This window comes from Salmo salar, chromosome 01 (assembly GCF_965601325.2).
Source record: "Salmo salar chromosome 01, fSalSal1, whole genome shotgun sequence".
Taxonomy (NCBI): Eukaryota; Metazoa; Chordata; class Actinopteri; order Salmoniformes; family Salmonidae; genus Salmo; species Salmo salar.
The window spans coordinates 10,412,622-10,431,546 of NC_138291.1; the positions used below are offsets into that span (position 1 = coordinate 10,412,622).

General features: G+C 44.4%; 1 protein-coding gene across 1 annotated transcript in view; it reads right to left on the reverse strand.

Moving 5' to 3' along the window:
• The window catches only part of mdga2a (MAM domain containing glycosylphosphatidylinositol anchor 2a), a 212,315-nt gene that overhangs the window by 83,757 nt on the left and 109,633 nt on the right, over window positions 1-18,925 (reverse strand). Inside the window, exon 8 of the mRNA XM_014210233.3 lies at window positions 15,709-16,002. Within this exon, the coding sequence (XP_014065708.3) occupies window positions 15,709-16,002 (294 nt within the window). The remainder of the gene's footprint in view (window positions 1-15,708; window positions 16,003-18,925) is intronic.

The following is an 18,925-nucleotide window of genomic DNA, read 5'->3' on the forward strand; positions in this document are numbered from 1 at the left end:
GAGGGTTTTATTAGAGAGCAGAAAGAGGTTTTATTAGAGAGCAGAAAGAGGGTTTTATTAGAGAGCAGAAAGAGGGTTTTATTAGAGAGCAGAAAGAGGTTTCATTAGAGAGCAGAAAGAGGGTATTATTAGAGAGCAGAAAGAGGTTTTTTTTAGAGAGCAGAAAGAGGTTTTTTTAGAGAGCAGAAAGAGGTTTTATTGGAGAGCAGAAAGAGGGTTTTATTAAAGAGCAGAAAGAGGTTTTATTAAAGAGGAGAAAGAGGGTTTTATTAGAGAGCAGAAAGAGGTTTCATTAGAGAGCAGAAAGAGGGTTTTATTAAAGAGGAGAAAGAGGGTTTTATTAGAGAGCAGAAAGAGGTTTCATTAGAGCGCAGCTGTACATAGCCCATCTGTAAATAGCCCACCCAATCTACCTATCTCATCCCCATATTGTTTTTATTCACTTTTCTGCTCTTTTGCACACCAGTATTTCTACTTGCACATCATCATCTGATATTTATCTTTACAGTGTTAATTTGCTAAACTGTAATTACATCGCTACTATGTCCTATTTCTTGCCTTACCTTCTCACGCCATTTACACACACTCTATATAGACTTTCTTTTTTTCTATTGTGTTATTGACTGTACGTTTGTTTATTCCATGTGTAACTCTGTGTTGTTGTTTCTGTCGCACTGCTTTGCTTTATCTTGGCCAGGTTGCAGTTGTAAATGAGAACTGGCCTACCTGGTTAAATAAAGGTGAAATAAAAAAATAAAGAAGTTTCATTAGAGCGCAGAAAGAGGTTTCATTAGAGAGCAGAAAGAGGTTTCAAAAGAGAGCATAAATAAGTTTTATTAGAGCACAGAAAGATGATTTTATTAGAGCAGAAATAGGTTTTATTAGAGAGCAGAAAGAGATTTTATTAGAGAGCAGAAAGTTTTTATTTTTATTTTTATTTCACCTTTATTTAACCAGGTAGGCAAGTTGAGAACAAGTTCTCATTTACAATTGCGACCTGGCCAAGATAAAGCAAAGCAGTTCGACAACATACAAAAACATAGAGTTACACATGGAGTAAAACAACATACAATCAATGATACAGTAGAAAAAATAAGACTATATACAATGTGAGCAAATGATGTGAGATAAGGGAGGTAAAAGCAAAAAAGGCCATGGTGGCGAAGTACATACAATATAGCAAGTAAAACACTGGAATGGTAGATTTGTTATTTGAAGAAAGTTCAAAGTTAAAATATAAATAATATGGTGCAAAGGAGCAAAATAAATAAAATAAATAAATACATTAGGGGAAGAGGTAGTAGTTTGGGCTAAATTATAGATGGGCTATGTACAGGTGCAGTGATCTGGGAGCTGCTCTGATAGCTGATGCTTAAAGCTAGTGAGGGAGATAAGTGTTTCCAGTTTCAGAGATTTTTGTAGTTCGTTCCAGTCATTGGCAGCAGAGAACTGGAAGGAGAGACGGCCAAAGGAGGAGTTGGCTTTAGGGGTGACCAGAGAGATATACCTGCTGGAGCGCGTGCTACAGGTGGGTGCTGCTATGGTGACCAGTGAGCGGAGATAAGGGGGGACTTTACCTAGCAGGGTCTTGTAGATGACCTGGAGCCAATGTGTTTGGCGACGATTATGAAGCGAGGGCCAGCCAACGAGAGCGTACAGGTCGCAGTGGTGGGTAGTATATGGGGCTTTGGTGACAAAACGGATGGCACTGTGATAGACTGCATCCAGCTTGTTGAGTAGGGTATTGGAGGCTATTTTGTAAATGACATCGCCGAAGTCGAGGATTGGTAGGATGGTCAGTTTTACGAGGGTAAGTTTGGCAGCATGAGTGAAGGATGCTTTGTTGCGAAATAGGAAGCCAATTCTAGATTTAACTTTGGATTGGAGATGATTGATGCGAGTCTGGAAGGAGAGTTTACAGTCTAACCAGACACCCAGGTATTTGTAGTTGTCCACAAATTCTAAGTCAGAACCGTCCAGAGTAGTGATGCTGGACAGGCGGGCAGGTGCAGGCAGCGATCAGTTGAAGAGCATGCATTTAGTTTTACTTGTATTTAGGAGCAGTTGGAGACCACGGAAGGAGAGTTGTATGGTATTGAAGCTCATCTGGAGGTTAGTTAACACAGTGTCCAAAGAAGGGCCAGAAGTATACAGAATGGTGTCGTCTGCGTAGAGGTGGATCAGAGATTCACCAGCAGCAAGAGCGACATCATTGATGTATACAGAGAAAAGAGTTGGCCCAAGAATTGAACCCTGTGGTGAGCAGAAAGATATTTTATTAGGGAGCAGAAAGAGGTTTTATTGGAGAGCAGAAATAGATTTGATTAGAGAGCAGAAAGAGGTTTGATTAGAGAGCTGAAAGAGGGTTTTATTAAAGAGCAGAAATAGGGTTTTATTAGAGAGCAGAAAGAGAGCTGAAAGAGGGTTTTAGTAGAGAGCAGAAAGAGGTTTTATTAGAGAGCAGAAAGAGGGTTTGTTAGAGAGCAGAAAGAGGGTTTTATTAAAGAGCAGAAAGAGGGTTTTATTAAAGAGCAGAAATAGGGTTTTATTAGAGAGCAGAAAGAGAGCAGAAAGAGGTTTTATTAGAGAGCAGAAAGAGGGTTTTATTAGAGAGCAGAAAGAGAGCAGAAAGAGGTTTTATTAGAGAGCAGAAAGAGATTTTATTAAAGAGCAGAAAGAGGGTTTTATTAGAGAGCAGAAAGAGGGTTTTATTAAAGAGCAGAAAGAGGTTTTATTAAAGAGCAGAAATAGGGTTTTATTAGAGAGCAGAAAGAGGGTTTTATTAAAGAGCAGAAAGAGGTTTTTATTAGAGAGCAGAAAGAGGGTTTTATTAAAGAGCAGAAAGAGGTTTTTATTAGAGAGCAGAAAGAGGTTTTATTAAAGAGCTGAAAGAGGGTTTTATTAAAGAGCAGAAAGAGGGTTTTATTAAAGAGCAGAAATAGGGTTTTATTAGAGAGCAGAAAGAGAGCAGAAAGAGGTTTTATTAGAGAGCATGAAAGAGGGTTTTATTAGAGCAGAAAGAAGTTTCATTAGAGAGCAGAAAAATAGGTCTACAAATGCAAGTAAATGTTGGTGCTTGCTGTAGAACATGGTACATCCTCGTTCTGTACGCACGACCCTACAGAATGTACAGACCCCACGGCTAGCAGGCACACTTCTGTGGAACATCACATTCAGTGGCGTGCTGTATTTATAGTGAATTAACCTTCGCCCTCGTGCTCAAGGACATGGCTGCATGGGAGTTACATAATGAGTGGAGAGCTGTTAAACTGGCTAGCAACAACAAACAACATCTGTGAGTCACACACACACACACACACACACACAGAGCAGCAGCTGTAATGATGTTCACAATCACCTTTGAGTGTGAAACTCAAACTATGAGTGGAGCCATTGTGGATCTGGTAGACTAGAGTATCACCCATAGAGATGTAACTACATATATACTGTAAGTGTTACATTCAATTCAGTCGTATTGTGGCTCTGGTAGAGGGGGTATTGTCTGTGTCGTCATTTACAGAACAAACATATTGAATAGCACTAAACTACCTGTATAGAGACAGTAGCGATATCCAGCTAGCCACATTAGGTCACACTTAGGCCCAGTCCTCATGTAGTTCTGACTGTACCTGGCTATCTAGAACCTAAAAAGGGTTCTTCGGCTGTCCCCATAAGAGAATCCTTTTAATAAGTATTTTTGGATCCAGGTAGAACCCTTTGGGTTCCATGTCGAAACCTCTGTAAAAAGGGTTCTACCTGGAACCAAAAAGGATTCTCCTGTGGGGACCCTTTTGGAACCCTTTTTTCTAAGAGTGTAGGTTCTACTATAGATCTGTAAGTATGAGGCTCTGGGCCCACTTCTCCTTCCTCCTCATCCCTCCATTCCCCTAGCCTCCTTCTTGCAGTGGTGGAAAATATACCCAATTGAGTAAAAGTAAGGATACCTTAATAGAAAATGACTCAAGTAAAAGTGAAAGTCACCCAGTAAAATACTACTTGAGTAAAAGTTAAAAAAAAAAACGTATTTTGGTTTTAAATATACTTAAGTATCAAAAGTAAAAGTAGAAATAATTTCAAATTCCTTATATTAAGCAAACCAGAAGGCACAATGTTCCTTGTTTTTTAAATTTACAGATAGCCAGGGGCACACTCCAACACTCAGACATAATTTACAAACAAAGCATTTGTGTTTAGTGAGTCTGCCAGATAAGAGGCAGTAGATGTGAATTAGACTATTTTCCTGTCCTGTTAAGCACTCAAAATGTAACAAGTACTTTTGGGAGTCAGGGAAAATGTATGGAGTAAAAAGTACATTATTTTCTTTAGGAATGTAGTGTAGTAACAGTAAAAGTTGTCAAAAATATGAATAGTAAAGTAAAGTACAGATACCCCCCAAAAAAACACAAGTAGTACTTTCAAGTATTTTTACTTAAGTACTTTACACCACTGCCTTCTAGTTTGTTTCTGGGGGATTTTGAGGCCTGGTTGCCTGGGGGACTCTCTGAGGCCTGGTTGTCATCAAGGCAAATAGTGGCTACTTTGAAGAATCTAAAATATATTTTTATTTGTTTAACACTTTTTTGGTTACTACATGATTCCATGTGTTATTTCATAGTTTTGATGTCTTCACTAGAAAATCTTTTTACTAGAAAATAGTACAAATAAAGTGTGACGACCCTCCCACTCTGTCTGCCGAATTCTGTCTCTTTGCTCTTGTTTTCCTTAATAGGATGTCGGTGGGTGGAGCCGGCAGGGTCGTCAGCGAAATGGGACACACCTGGGCTGGGTGTGTCCAAGGATAAATACACCACTTCCCCATTCATTGAGACTCTCTCCATGCAGACAAACTGATAGATTTTGGTTGTGGCATTGCTTGTGTGGCTGTTTTGTTTATTTGCGTTGGCACCTTTCAACACCCCTCATTATCACATTTATGCATGCAACCACTCCCTTACACTACTGATTTCTGACTACACTCACCATTGTTAATTGTATTTAGTTTACTTTAGTTAATAAATATATTCTGTTATTCCTTATCTCCACGTTGTCTCCCTTTTTGTTACAAACTTTGAGCCGGTTCGTGACAAGTGGGGGCACATCTGGACTCTTGAAGGTATTGTGTTTGGGAGAAAACGTGGAGTTTGTTTGAGAACTCTGTAGGTGCTTTGTTTGCATCTTCTGTTACAGTTTTTTGAGTTGTAATGTTTGGTGCCCAGTATTGTTTGCCTTTGTTTGTTTGGTAAACTTGCCACTGCGGTGGATAGTTGGTTGTGTGCTGCGTTGGAGAGTAAATTGGTTAGTTTCCAAGCCTTTGCCCAGGCTGGAGACTCTTATTCTACTCGCTGTTGGGACATCGGTCCGAGGAGTACAGTCGGCTGTGTACCTCAGTGGGAGATTTGGGTAGGGTAGTGACACTTGCTACCTGGAGCTATAGCCTTTCTTTTTCCCCTGTTAGGCTTACCGATGTGTTTCACTTTGGAATACGTTGGGCATGGTTATTTTGTTTGTTATTTTTGTGTGGTGTCTGGACTGAGCAGATGTCTCGGGGGCACATCCGTGGCTCGGGGGAATCTGCCAGCGTGCTGGGTGTTTTCTTGTTGTTTTTTCCTCCCTTGCCAGAGGGCTACAGTGCATAATTACCCACTGCAAATCCGCATGAAGACTTGGGTTGTGTTACTGTAGGTTTTGGGGAAGCTCCATATAGATCTCATCTCTCTTCTGTGGTGCCCAGTGTGATTGTCATTTATTTTCTTGTGGTCCGGTTTGGTGTGCTCAGCAGAGGGGAAGAGCGAGATTTTTTTTTGTATTTACTTGTGACTATGGTGTCTAATGTAGATGAGTTCATTCGCTTTCCATCAGATGAACTGTTAGAATGATGTACTAAAGAATGTCTAAAATTCTATTAGGTTGATATTGAAGGCCAATCTGATGGAGAGTGGTATTCTAGAAGTTACCACTGGGGCTCTGTCAGGCGTGTGCATACTTGTGGTGAAGTCAGGCGCAGGAGAGCAGAGAATTGTGAACAGGCGCACACTTTATTTCGGAAGGAGAGATATACAGACGGACGCAGCTGCGTCCAAAAAAACTCCAGGCAACAAGGCAAAGTCTAAAGCGCGCAAAACAGTCACAAAACATCAAATGTATAACAATACAAACAGGCTTCGTGAAAAAACACTGAAAAAACGCACGCAAGCCTAGTGCGTACAAAACACGTAACACACAAACAATCTCACACAAAGACATGAGGGGGAACAGAGGAATAAATACATGTAGTGTGATTGGGGAATGAAAAACAGGTGTGCAGGGAACAAGACAAAACAAATGGACACATGAAAAATGGAGCGGCGATGGCTAGAAAGCCGGTGACGTCGACCGCCGCCCGAACAAGGAGAGGAGCCGACTTCGGCGGAAGTCGTGACGGGCAGCCTCTGCTGAGGACTCGCCGTCTCCCCGTAACGTTACAATGGCCACTCCATCTGTTAGTCCTAGTAGTCTTCTTTTTGAACAGCAGAAAGAACTGCTTCTGTTACAGCTAGAGCATGTTGGCATCCGGCGCCGACAGAGATGGCCGCCTCGCTTCGCGTTCCTAGGAAACTATGCTGTATATTGTTTTTTTAATGTATTATTTCTTACATTGTTACCCAGGAAACCTTAAGTTTTATTACATACAGCCGGGAGGAACTATTGGACATAAGACCAACGTCAACTCACCAACATTACGACCAGAGATACGAATTTCCCGAAGCGGATCCTCTGTTTGGTCCACCACCCAGGACAATGGATCGGATCCCAGCCGGCGACCCAAAACAACGGCGCCGCAGAAGGGGCAGACGGAGACGGCTCCGTAGACGGGCACATCGCGCACCGCTCCTGAGCATACTACTCACCAATGTCCAGTCTCTTGACAACAAGGTAGACGAAATCTGAGCAAGGGTTGCCTTCCTGAGAGACATCAGCGATTGTAACGTTATTTGTTTCACAGAAACATGGCTCACTCGGGATACGTTATCAGAGTCGGTACAGCCACCTGGTTTCTTCACGCATCGCGCCGACAGAAACAAACATCTCTCTGGTAAGAAGAAGGGCGGGGGTGTATGCCTTATGATTAACGAGACGTGGTGTGATCATAACAACATACATGAACTCAAGTCCTTTTGTTCACCTGACCCAGAATTTCCTTACAATCAAATTTTGACCGCATTATCTACCAAGAGAATTCCATTCGATTATAATCACAGTCGTGTATATCACCCACCCAAGCAGACGCATCGACGGCCCTGAATGAACTTCATTGGACTCTATGTAAACTGGAAACCCACTTATCTTTGAGGCTGCACTTACTGTAGCTGGGGATTTTAACAAGGCTAATCTGAAAACAAGGCTCCCTAAATTTTATCAGCATATCGAATGCGCAACCCAGGCTGGCAAAACCCTGGATCATTGTTATTCTAACCTCCGCGATGCATACAAAGCCCTCCCCCGCCCTCCTTTTGGAAAATCTGACCACGACTTCATTTTGTTGCTCCCAGCCTATAGACAGAAACTAAAACAGGAAACGCCCGTGCTCAGGTCTGTCCGACCAATCGGATTCCACGCTTCAAGATTTCTTCGATCATGTGGACTGGGATATGTTCCGCATAGCGTCAGACAATAACATTGATGAATACGCTGATTCGTGAGCGAGTTTATTAGCAAGTGCATTGGTGATGTCGTACCCACAGCGACTACTAAAACCTTCCCCAACCAGAAACCATGGATTGATGGCAGCATTCGCGCAAAACTGAAAGCTCGAACGACTGCTTTTAATCAGGGCAAGGCGACCGGAAACATGACCGAATACAAACAGTGTAGCTATTCCCTCCGCAAGGCAATCAAACAAGCAAAGCGTCAGTATAGGGACAAAGTAGAGTCGCAATTCAACAGTTCAGACATGAGAGGTATGTGGCAGGGTCTATAGTCAATCACGGACTACAAAAAGAAAACCAGCCCTGTCGCGGACCACGATGTCTTGCTCCCATACAAACTAAACAACTTCTTGCTCGCTTGGAGGACAATACAGTGCTACCGACATGGCCCGCTACCAAAACCTGCGGGCTCTCCTTCACTGCAGCCAACGTGAGTAAAACATTTAAACGTGTTAACCCTCGCAAGGCTGCCGACATAACCTAGCCGCATCCTCAGACCATGCACAGACCAGCTGGCTGGTGTGTTTACGGACATATTCAATCAATCCTTATCCCAGTCTGCTATTCCCACATGCTTCAAGAGGGCCACCATTGTAATATAACCTAACAATTCCACAACAACTACCTTATACACACAAGTGTAAAGGAATGAATACGAATATGTACATAAAAATATATGAATGAGTGATGGCCGAACGGCATAGGCAAGATGCAGTAGATGGTATAGAGTACAGTATATACATATGAGATGAGTAATGTAGGGTATGAAAACATATAAAGCGGCATTGTTTAAAGTGGCTAGTGATACATTACATCAGGATGGAAAGATGCAGTAAATGGTATAGAGTATTGTATATACATACTGCAGTAGATGGTATATACAAAAGTGTCTTTGCAGAGCCCCGTATTCAGAGTGAGTGGGGGCGTTCGGAGAGATTTGAGCCTCGCTCACCAAGATACTCTGCTTCACGGGCAGAGTTTCAGTCAACTAGGGTTGAGCCTGGCTCCCGTGGTAAAGCTGACATTGGTCAAGAGTGTCACTACTGTCAAGGTTCAGGTCATTGGAAAAACAAATGTCCTGTTCTCAGGGATAAGGGTAAATTCAGTACTTGCGCTTACGTTAAATCTAAGCCTATGGCATTAGCAGCGCCTGTCCCACATCAGTTCACTCCTGACACATTGTCTCATGCCCAGGGGCATGTGAAATTCCATATTGACCCAGACTATTTACCTTTCATTACGGAGTGTTTTGTGTCTATGTTAGGAAGTAAGGACTTAGTGCCAGTGAAGATCCTGAGAGACACAGGTGCCTCTGAGTCGTTTGTGTTGGAGTCTGTGTTACCCTTCTCTGCTGAGACTGATTCTGGGAATAGTGTTCTAATTAGGGGAATAGGTTTGAACACTCTGTCAGTTCCATTACATAAACTGATGTTGGATTGTGGACTGGTGAAAGGTGAGGTTGTTGTGGGGGTGCGTCCTTCATTGCTTATTGAGGGTATCGACGTTATCCTTGGGAATAACTTGGCTGGTGAGAGTGTACAGCCTGTCGTGTTTCCATCTCTAGTGGTTTCCGCTAAGCCGTCATTTGTAGGGATTCCTGCTGAGTCCGCAGAGTTTCCCAGAGGTGTTCTCAGCGTCTGCAGTGACGCGTTCTATGACCTGTGGCGACCTGGTCACTGCGCCGGCTAACGAGAATGGCACAAAGAAATCTGTCACTACTTTCCCCGTTATCCCGTTATCTGTACCCCGCTCCGATCTAATCAAGGAGCAACGGGCTGACCCCACATTTAGAAGAGTTGCGTGACCAAATTGTGCCTGTCAAACAGTTGTGAGATGTCGCTCAAGGTTATTTTGTCCAAGAGGATGTCCTGATGAGAAAGTGGATGTCTCATGGTAGATTTTTTCTGGGGGAGGTGATTAGTCATGTTGTTGTACCAGTTAAGCTTTGTGAGTTGGTGTTGACAACTTCCCACAACGACATTGGTGTGAGGAAAACCTACAATCGCATATTAAGACATTTCTTTTGGCCTAGGTTAAAGAGGGATGTTTCTGAGTTCATCAAAACTTGTCACACCTGTCAATTAATTGGTAAACCTAATCAAACTATTTAGCCGGTACCACTGTTTCCTATTCCTGTACTCAGCCAACCTTTTGAGTATCTGATTATTGACTGTGTTGGTCCTCTGCCTCGTTCTGAAAAGGGTAGTAGTTACCTGTTCACTGATGTGTCAGACCACTAGGTTTCCTGCTGCCTATCCTCTCCGGTCTATCACCACTAGGTTTCCTGCTGCCTATCCTCTCCGGTCTATCACCACTAGGTTTCCTGCTGCCTATCCTCTCCGGTCTATCAACACTAGGTTTCCTGCTGCCTATCCTCTCCGGTCTATCACCACTAGGTTTCCTGCTGCCTATCCTCTCCGGTCTATCACCACTAGGTTTCCTGCTGCCTATCCTCTCTGGTCTATCACCACAAGGTTTCCTGCTGCCTATCCTCTCTGGTCTATCACCACTAGGTTCCCTGCTGCCTATCCTCTCTGGTCTATCACCACTAGGTTTCCTGCTGCCTATCCTCTCTGGTCTATCACCACTAGGTTTCCTGCTGCCTATCCTCTCTGGTCTATCACCACTAGGTTTCCTGCTGCCTATCCTCTCAGGTCTATCAACACTAAGTCTGTGCTAAAAGCTTTGACTCAGTTTATCTCACTGTTTGGAATCCCTAAGGTCATTCAGAGTGATCAAGGATCGAATTTCACCTCTAATCTGTTTAGTCAGGTTCTTCAACAGCTCCATATTAAACACAATTTGTCTAGCGCCTATCACGCGCAAAGTCAAGGAGCACTGGAACGTTTCCATCAAACACTTACGTCTTTGTTGAGAGCTTATTGTACTGAGATGGATTGGGAAGAGGGATTGCCTTGGTTAATGTTAGCCGCTAGGGTGGTTTCACAGGAGAGCACGGGTTTCTGTCCAAATGACCTTGTGTTTGGACATAGGGTGCGTGGACTTCTATCTGCCCTCCAGGATGACTGGAAGTCTCCCGAGCCCCTCAGTCCCTGTTATCTTATGTTTGTGATTTCCGGCGACACATGTACGCCACTGGTAAAATGGCTAAAGAGAAGCTATCCTTTTCACAGGGGAGGATGAAGGGCATATTTGATCGGCGAACTGAGCCTCGTCACTGTAGTCCAGGTGACCAGGGTCTTTGTTGGTTCACCTATTCAAGCCAAGTTTCAAGGTCCATATACGTTTGTGCACCAGTGCACTGAGAAAAACTATCTAGTTGCCACTCCAGAACGGAGAAAAGCACACCAACTGTGTCATGTAAATTTGTTAAAACCCTATTATGCACTTTTCTCTGAGACTGAACAGTGGGAGTCTACAGAGAACGGTAAACCTGTTCTTTTGGCCGACACCGTTATTTCCCTGGGTTCTTGTCATGCTAGGTCTGTGCATGGGGGAGGAAGATGTTCCTGGACCCGACAATTACATACTGCAGGGTAGATTGAAAAATTCAGAGACACTGGATGTTTTAGGCAGCCTCTCGCTCATCTCCCTGTTGATGGGCGGGAAGAGATGGTCGGTCTGATTCTGAGATTTCCTGGTTTGTTTTCTGATACACCTACACGTACAAACTTAATAGAACATGATACTGACGTTGGAGATGCTGACCTCATTCGTCAGCGGTTCTAGAGTTTCTTAAGAGAAACAGCGTTGTCTGGATGCTGAGGTCAGGTCATGCTGAAGAGTGACATAGCAGAGCCTTCTTTCTCCAGTTGGGCTTCTCCTTGTATCTTGGTCAGTAAACCGGATGGAACAAACAGATTTTGTACGGACTACCGTAAGGTAAACAGTGTCACCAAGCCAGATTAATTTCTTCTTCCTCGGATGGAGGACTGCATTGATCAAGTCGGAGCAGCTAAATTTGTGAGCAAATTTGACCTGTTAAAGGGCTATTGGCAGGTGCCACTGATGAGTAGGACACGTGAAATCTCTGCCTTTATTACACCCTCTGGTCTGTACTCCTATTCGGTTACGAGTTTTGGCCTGCCACACTACCTGCCACATTTCAGCGAATTATGAACAGGGTTGTCTCCAGTCTGGCCGGGTGCGCTGTTTATCTGGACGATGTATGCAGATACTTGGGAGGAACATCTGTCCCGTATTCAAGCCTTGTTCGACCGCCTAGCTGCGGGTCGCCTCACGATCAATCTGGCTAAATGTGAGTTTGCTCAGGTGACCGTTACATATCTTGGAAAGGTGGTTGGGCAGAGTAAAGGTGGTAGCTAAGGTGGTAGCTATTGACACTTTTCTACCACCAACTATTAAAAAGGAACTGATGTGTTTCTTGGGAATGATTTGGTTACTACCGTAGTTTTTGTAGGAACTTCTCTACTGTGGTCGCTCCCTTGACAGATTTGCTGAAAGCTAAGGCTGTTTACGTATGGTCTTCTCGTTGTCAACAGGCTTTTGAAGATGCAAAGAGGTTGCTTACCTCAACTACGGTGCTGGATGCTCCTCATGTGGATTTGTCATTTACCTTGCAGGTGGATGCTAGTCATGTGGGGGCAGGAGCAGTTTTGCTGCAAGCAGATGTGTCTGGGGTTGAGAGGCCTGTTAGTTTCTTTTCCAAAAAGTGTAACTATTATCAGTTGAACTACTCGGTCACGGAAAAAGAAGCGCTAGCACTACTCCAGCAGCATACCACCCTGCATCCCACTGCTGGCTTGCTACTGAAGCTTAGCAGGGTTGGTCCTGGTAAGTCCCTGGATGGGAGACCAGATGCTGCTGGAAGTGGTGTTGGAGGGCCAGTAGGAGGCACTCTTTCCTCTGGTCTAAAAAATATGCCAATGCCCCAGGGCTGTGATTGGGGACACTGCCCTGTGTAGGGTGCAGTCTTTCGGATGGGATGTTAAACAGGTGTCCTGACACTCTGAGGTCATTAAAGATCCCATTGCACTTATTGTAAGAGTAGGGGTGTTAAATTCCCAATCTGGCCCTCATGGCCATCTAATCATCCCCAGCTTACAATTGGCTCATTCATCCCCCTCCTATCCCCTGAAACTATTCCCCAGGTCGTTGCTGTAAATGAGAATGTGTTCTCAGTTAACTTACCTGGTAAAATAACAGTATAAAATAAAATATGGGCGCTACAACACGTCGAGGTGTATGTTGAGTTGGGAGTAGCACCTATAGTTGTCTACACCGACCATCCCTCTCACCTTCTTGAGGTCCATGATGTGTCCTAACCAGAGGATAATGAGGTGGTGTTTATTTTTACAAGCATTCCATCTCGATGTGCGGTACATCCGGGGGACTGATAATGTCGTTGCTGACACGCTCTCTTGTGCGCCCTGTTCCTGAATGTCCACGTGATTGACCACTGTTTTGTGTTTGGTATTGTCCTGTTCTATCGCTCCTGTCTGTTCCCTTCTGGTCTCGTTTTCTTGTTTCCTCTTAAAGGTTGTTTCCTGTGAATGAAGGTTGCTGAGGTCTGGGGAGGACGAGGTTGGCTGGGGCAAGTGGAAGTGTGAACACGTACCCCCCTCATGAATTTGGGACGCAGGCTGGGTCAATTTGGGACGCAGGCTGGGTCAATTTGTTTGTGTGATTGATATGGTGTTCCGGGGTCCTTGTTGGTCCCCGGTTTTATGGGGGGGGTGACGACCCTCCCACTCTGTCTGCCGAATTCCTTCCATTTGCTCTTGTTTTCCTTAATAGGATGTTGGTGGGCGGAGCCGGGAGGATCGTCGGCGAAATGGGACACCTGGGCTCGGATGTGTATAATATTATATATAATAAATATATAATAAAAATACTGAACTATACTCTATGCTCAAAACATTGAAAATTATATAGAGAATCTTTCCAGATCCTTGATATCATTCGGCTACGCTTATGGACTGCCCTCTTCAATTCAAACCACAGGGTTGTAATGGGGTTCAAATCTGGAGATTGGCCATTGCAAAATGTTGATTTTTGTGGTCAATAAACCATTTCTTTGTGGATTGTGCTTGGGGTTATTGTCTTGCTGGAAGATCCACTTGTGACCAAGTTTCAGCATCCTGGCAGAGGCAACCAGGTTTTTGGCTAAAGTTGAGCCATTTCTTTACATTCAGCATCACTACGTCAAGGGAAAAAATAGTATTCTATCTAACAAAGATATCCACATATATTTCAGGATGTTGTGTATCCCTGGGAAAAATCTGAATTAATGTAAACATAACAGTTTGGAAAACATAACTTGTCCAAAAAAAGTGGTCTCTTGGGACAAATTACCCTGGATATTTCTTTGTTGTTGGAAAAAACAGAAGCACATGCAGAAAATAACCTCATACAGACTGTAGAATATGGTGGTGCATCTTTTGATGTTATGGGGCTGCTTTACTTCCACTGGTACTGGAGCCAATGGAATCATGGACTTTATCAAGTAGCAGGACATTTTAGCCAAAAACCTTGTCGCCTTTGCCAGGAGGCTGACACTTGGCCGCAAAGTGGATCTTCCAGCAAGACGATAACAGCAAGCACACATTCAAATCCACAAAGAAAAGGTTCATTGACCACAAAAATCCACATTTTGCAATGGCCAATCTCCGGACTTAAACCCCATTAAAAACATGTGGTTTGAATTGAAGAGGGCAGTCCATAAGCGCAATTGCATGATATCAAGGATTGGGAAAATTCTGTATGGAACAATGGTCTAAAGGTCCCTCCCAATGTGTTCTCCAAACTGATAAAACATGTTAGAAAAAGGCTCAGGGTTGTTATCCTCCCAACGGTAGGGTGCTGGAGTACTGAAAACAGGGTTGTTATCCTCCCAACGGTAGGGTGCTGGAGTACTGAAAACAGGGTTGTTATCCTCCCAACGGTAGGGTGCTGGAGTACTGAAAACAGGGTTGTTATCCTCCCAACGGTAGGGTGCTGGAGTACTGAAAACAGGGTTGTTATCCTCCCAACGGTAGGGTGCTGGAGTACTGAAAACAGGGTTGTTATCCTCCCAACGGTAGGGTGCTGGAGTACTGAAAACAGGGTTGTTATCCTCCCAACGGTAGGGTGCTGGAGTACTGAAAACAGGGTTGTTATCCTCCCAACGGTAGGGTGCTGGAGTACTGAAAACAGGGTTGCCAATTATTTTGACCTCTATTTTTTTGAGGTTTTAAAAAAAATGATTTGTTAAAACAAAATCTCTTTCTCTGAACAATTGTATTAGTATAAAATATAAGTTAAAAAAATATAATTATACAATATAGTTCAGTATTTCTATATATATTTTTTTATTACTCATCTTTATCAAGGGTGCCAATAATTATGGACACCACTGTCTGTTCAACAAGGTCAATAAACGTAATGGATTATGCGATTACAAAACACCTCTCGTTTCTCTAAAGTGTAGGCCGCTAATGGTCGTTAACACTGACACACAACCCTTTTCCATAACATTTTTAGTGACTGAGTTAAAGTTGTGTTGAACCGTTTCTTTGAACGTGGAACATACAATAGGGAATTGATTAGGTTATATTAACCTTTCCACCTGAAGAAATGTTATTCAGACCCTTTAATGATTAGCCGATGCGACGTGTTTGATCTTACGATTTTCCTTCATCTACAGCCGCATGTTACTGTACAGTATGTCAAGAACATTAAATACCATAGCAACATAGGTGACCCCCCACACATCTAACTTAAACCCCTTAAAACAACCCCTTAAAACATACAAGTCACAATTTAAATATATCATTTTGAATATTGCATAGTTTACCCACCTTTCCTGACCCCCTCCTCCTTACAGAGACGTATCCAGGTCACGACACCAATGTAACCAACCGTAATTTGAAGCCATTGTATTTATCAGGAATGGATGGTGGTCCAAAAACACAGTACATCCATCCAGTACTCACACTGCATGATGAGCTCCATCTGGCTCACAGAGACCTATCTGGGTCACGGCACCAACATAAACCAACTGTGGTTCAATTGCATTTCTCAGAAGTGTACTGTAAAAACACTGTACATCCAGAATACTCACACTGCACAGTGAGCTCCACCAGTGCTTCCCGGGGCTTGACGTTGAAGCCGTTGTACTGGCTGGTGGCGCAGCGGTAGGTTCCCGTCATCTCGCGGGACACATTAACGATGCGCAGTGCGCCGTCGTAGCTCTCTGTCTGAAGGCCGCCGTCGGGCATGGGCACCTCTTTGTCGGCCCTCGACCAGAGGATGATGGGCTTAGGCTTGCCGGAGACCAGGCACTGGAGCTCCACCGTGTCACCCTCCTGGACCACCAAGGGGGATTTGTCCCGCGGCACCGTTAATTCCGGGGGGACTAGGAGAGAAAGGGAGAGAGAAACTTTACATTACTTTCAGGGATGTTACTTTAACGGGATGTTATTGTACAGGATGTTACTTTACGTGATGTTACTTTATCATATGATATTTAACGTGATGTTACTTCATCATATGATATTTAACGTGATGTTACTTCATCATATGATATTTAACGTGATGTTACTTTATCATATGATATTTAACGTGATGTTACTTCATCATATGATATTTAACGTGATGTTACTTTATCATATGATATTTAACGTGATGTTACTTCATCATATGATATTTAACGTGATGTTACTTCATCATATGATATTTAACGTGATGTTACTTCATCATATGATATTTAACGTGATGTTACTTCATCATATGATATTTAACGTGATGTTACTTTACGTAACTCTACTTTGTGGCAGTGGTTATCAAACTCTGATAAAGGAGAGCTAGGTTTTATTTCAACCCAGCGTTAACACCTGATTCAACTAATCAATTAATCACCTAGACCTTGATTAGCTGAATCTGGTGGGCAAGAACCAAAGCCTGCACACCCTGTAGTTCTCCAGCCAAGATCAGGGGTTGATAGACAGTATGAGTAGGAGTCAGACTTTCTTCATCACAACCACCCTGTGGGAGGATGGGAGCGCTGTGCATTCTGACCATCCAACCCTCAGAACCACCTCCTTGTCCCCCCCCCCCACCCCAAACAGTGCTTTGACTCTGGCATCCTTGTTCAAATGTATCGTCTGCTGCTACACAAAAAGAAAAAGCTATGAATAGAAAATAGCTACAAATATGTAGTAGAGTGAGCGAACATGGAGCAGAGAGGCGAAGAGACAGGTCTCCTGGGCATTGCCAGGTCATTCATTTGGCGCATTTGGAGGGGTAGCTATCCCCCCCTGAGCTTTCACCTCCTCTCAACCACAGCGGTTCTCTGCCAAAGGCATATACCATCATCCCAACCTGGTCCAATCATTCTGGACGGGCTTTACTTTGCTCTTAGCCCAAATGGATTTTAGTAATGCATGTTGGAGGTTGCTACTCTGCTCCATTGGATATAATATACTGGCCGTGACAATAAAGGCAAAACACAGGGCCTAAAAATGGGAATGTGATTAACCACTCAAGACGGCTAGATAAGAAGGAAGGAGAGAGAGAGGGAAGGAGAGAGAGGAGGAGAGGGGGAGGAGAGAGAGGGAAGGAGAGAGAGAGAGAGAAGGAGAGAGAGGAGGAGAGGGGGGAGGAGAGAGAGAGGGAAGAAGAGAGAGAGGGAAGGAGAGAGAGGAGGAGAGGGGGGAGGAGAGAGAGAGAGGAGGAGAGGGGGGAGGAGAGAGAGAGGGAAGAAGAGAGAGAGGGAAGGAGAGAGAGAGGGAAGGAGAGAGAGGAGGAGAGGGGGAGGAGAGAGAGGGAAGGAGAGAGGAGAGTGAGAGGGAAGGAGAGAGAGAAGGAGAGAGAGAGGGAAGGAGAGAGAGGAGGGAGAGAGGGAAGGAAAGAGAGGGAAGGAGAGAGGGGAGAAGGGGGAAGAGAGAGAGATGGAAGGAGAGAGGAGAGGAGAGTGAGGGAAGGAGAGAGAGAAGGAGAGAGAGAGGGAAGGAGAGAGAGGAGGGAGAGAGGGAGGGAGAGAGAGGAGGGAGAGAGGGAAGGAGAGAGAGGGAAGGAGAGAGAGGAGGAGAGGGGGGAGGAGAGAGAGAGAGAGGGAAGGAGAGAGAGGAGGAGAGGGGGGAGGAGAGAGAGAGGGAAGGAGAGAGAGGAGGAGAGGGGGAGGACAGAGAGGGAAGGAGAGAGGAGAGCGAGAGGGAAGGAGAGAGAGGAGGGAGAGAGGGAAGGAAAGAGAGGGAAGGAGAGAGGGGAGAAGGGGGAAGAGAGAGAGATGGAAGGAGAGAGGAGAGGAGAGTGAGGGAAGGAGAGAGAGAAGGAGAGAGAGAGGGAAGGAGAGAGAGGAGGGAGAGAGGGAAGGCGAGAGAGGAGAGAGAGAGAGGGAAGGAGGGAGAGAGGGAAGGAGGGAGAGAGGGAAGGAAGGAGAGAGGGAAGGAGAGGGAGAGGGAAGGAGAGAGAGAGGGAAGGAGAGAGAGAGAGAGAGAGAGAGAAGGAGAGAGAAGGAGAGAGAGAGAGAGAGGGAAGGAGAGAGGAGGGAGAGAGAGGAGGGAAGGAGAGAGAGGAGGGAAGGAGAGAGAGGAGGGAGAGAAGGAAGGAAAGAGAGGAGGGAGAGAGTGAAGGAGAGGGAGAGGGAAGGAGAGGAGGAGGGAGAGAGGGAAGGAGAGGGAGAGGGAAGGAGAGTGAGAGGGAAGGAGGGAGAGAGGGAAGGAGGGAGAGAGGGAAGGAGAGGGAGAGGGAAGGAGAGAGAGAGGGAAGGAGAGAGAGAGAGAGAAGGAGAGGGAAGGAGAGAGAGAGAGAGAAAGAAGGAAGGAATAAAAGAACACACACCAGCTGAGACCTGTGCCAGGGAGGGAAGTGTGTGTGTGCGTGTGTGTGTGTGTGTGTGTGCGTGCATGCATGCATGTATGTATGTATGCATTTCCAGGTTGACTCACATGAGCATATCCTCCAAAGGCTCCCCACTGCAAATAGACTCAACTACAGTATTTCTGGGTTTTAATTGTTTATGCGTTGTAGCTACTCACAATGATCCTAATGGCCAGCACCTTCATGTTCATAAGTTCTCCCTTCCATTTCATTGTCAATTTACCAATCCTCCCTCCCACACGAGGAGAATCATGCCATCATCAAACATTTAATGTTCCGCTCCAGCTTTACAAACATATTATCAGAAAAAAACACAGCTAAATATCTTTCGCATCAGTTCGGACGCCAACAAACTAAAGACAACATACAGAGGAAGGAGCTAATTAGGAGAAAATAACACAGGTGACCCTCTACTAGCAGGCTGTGAATAATCATTAGGTTTGGAAGTAGGAACGCGC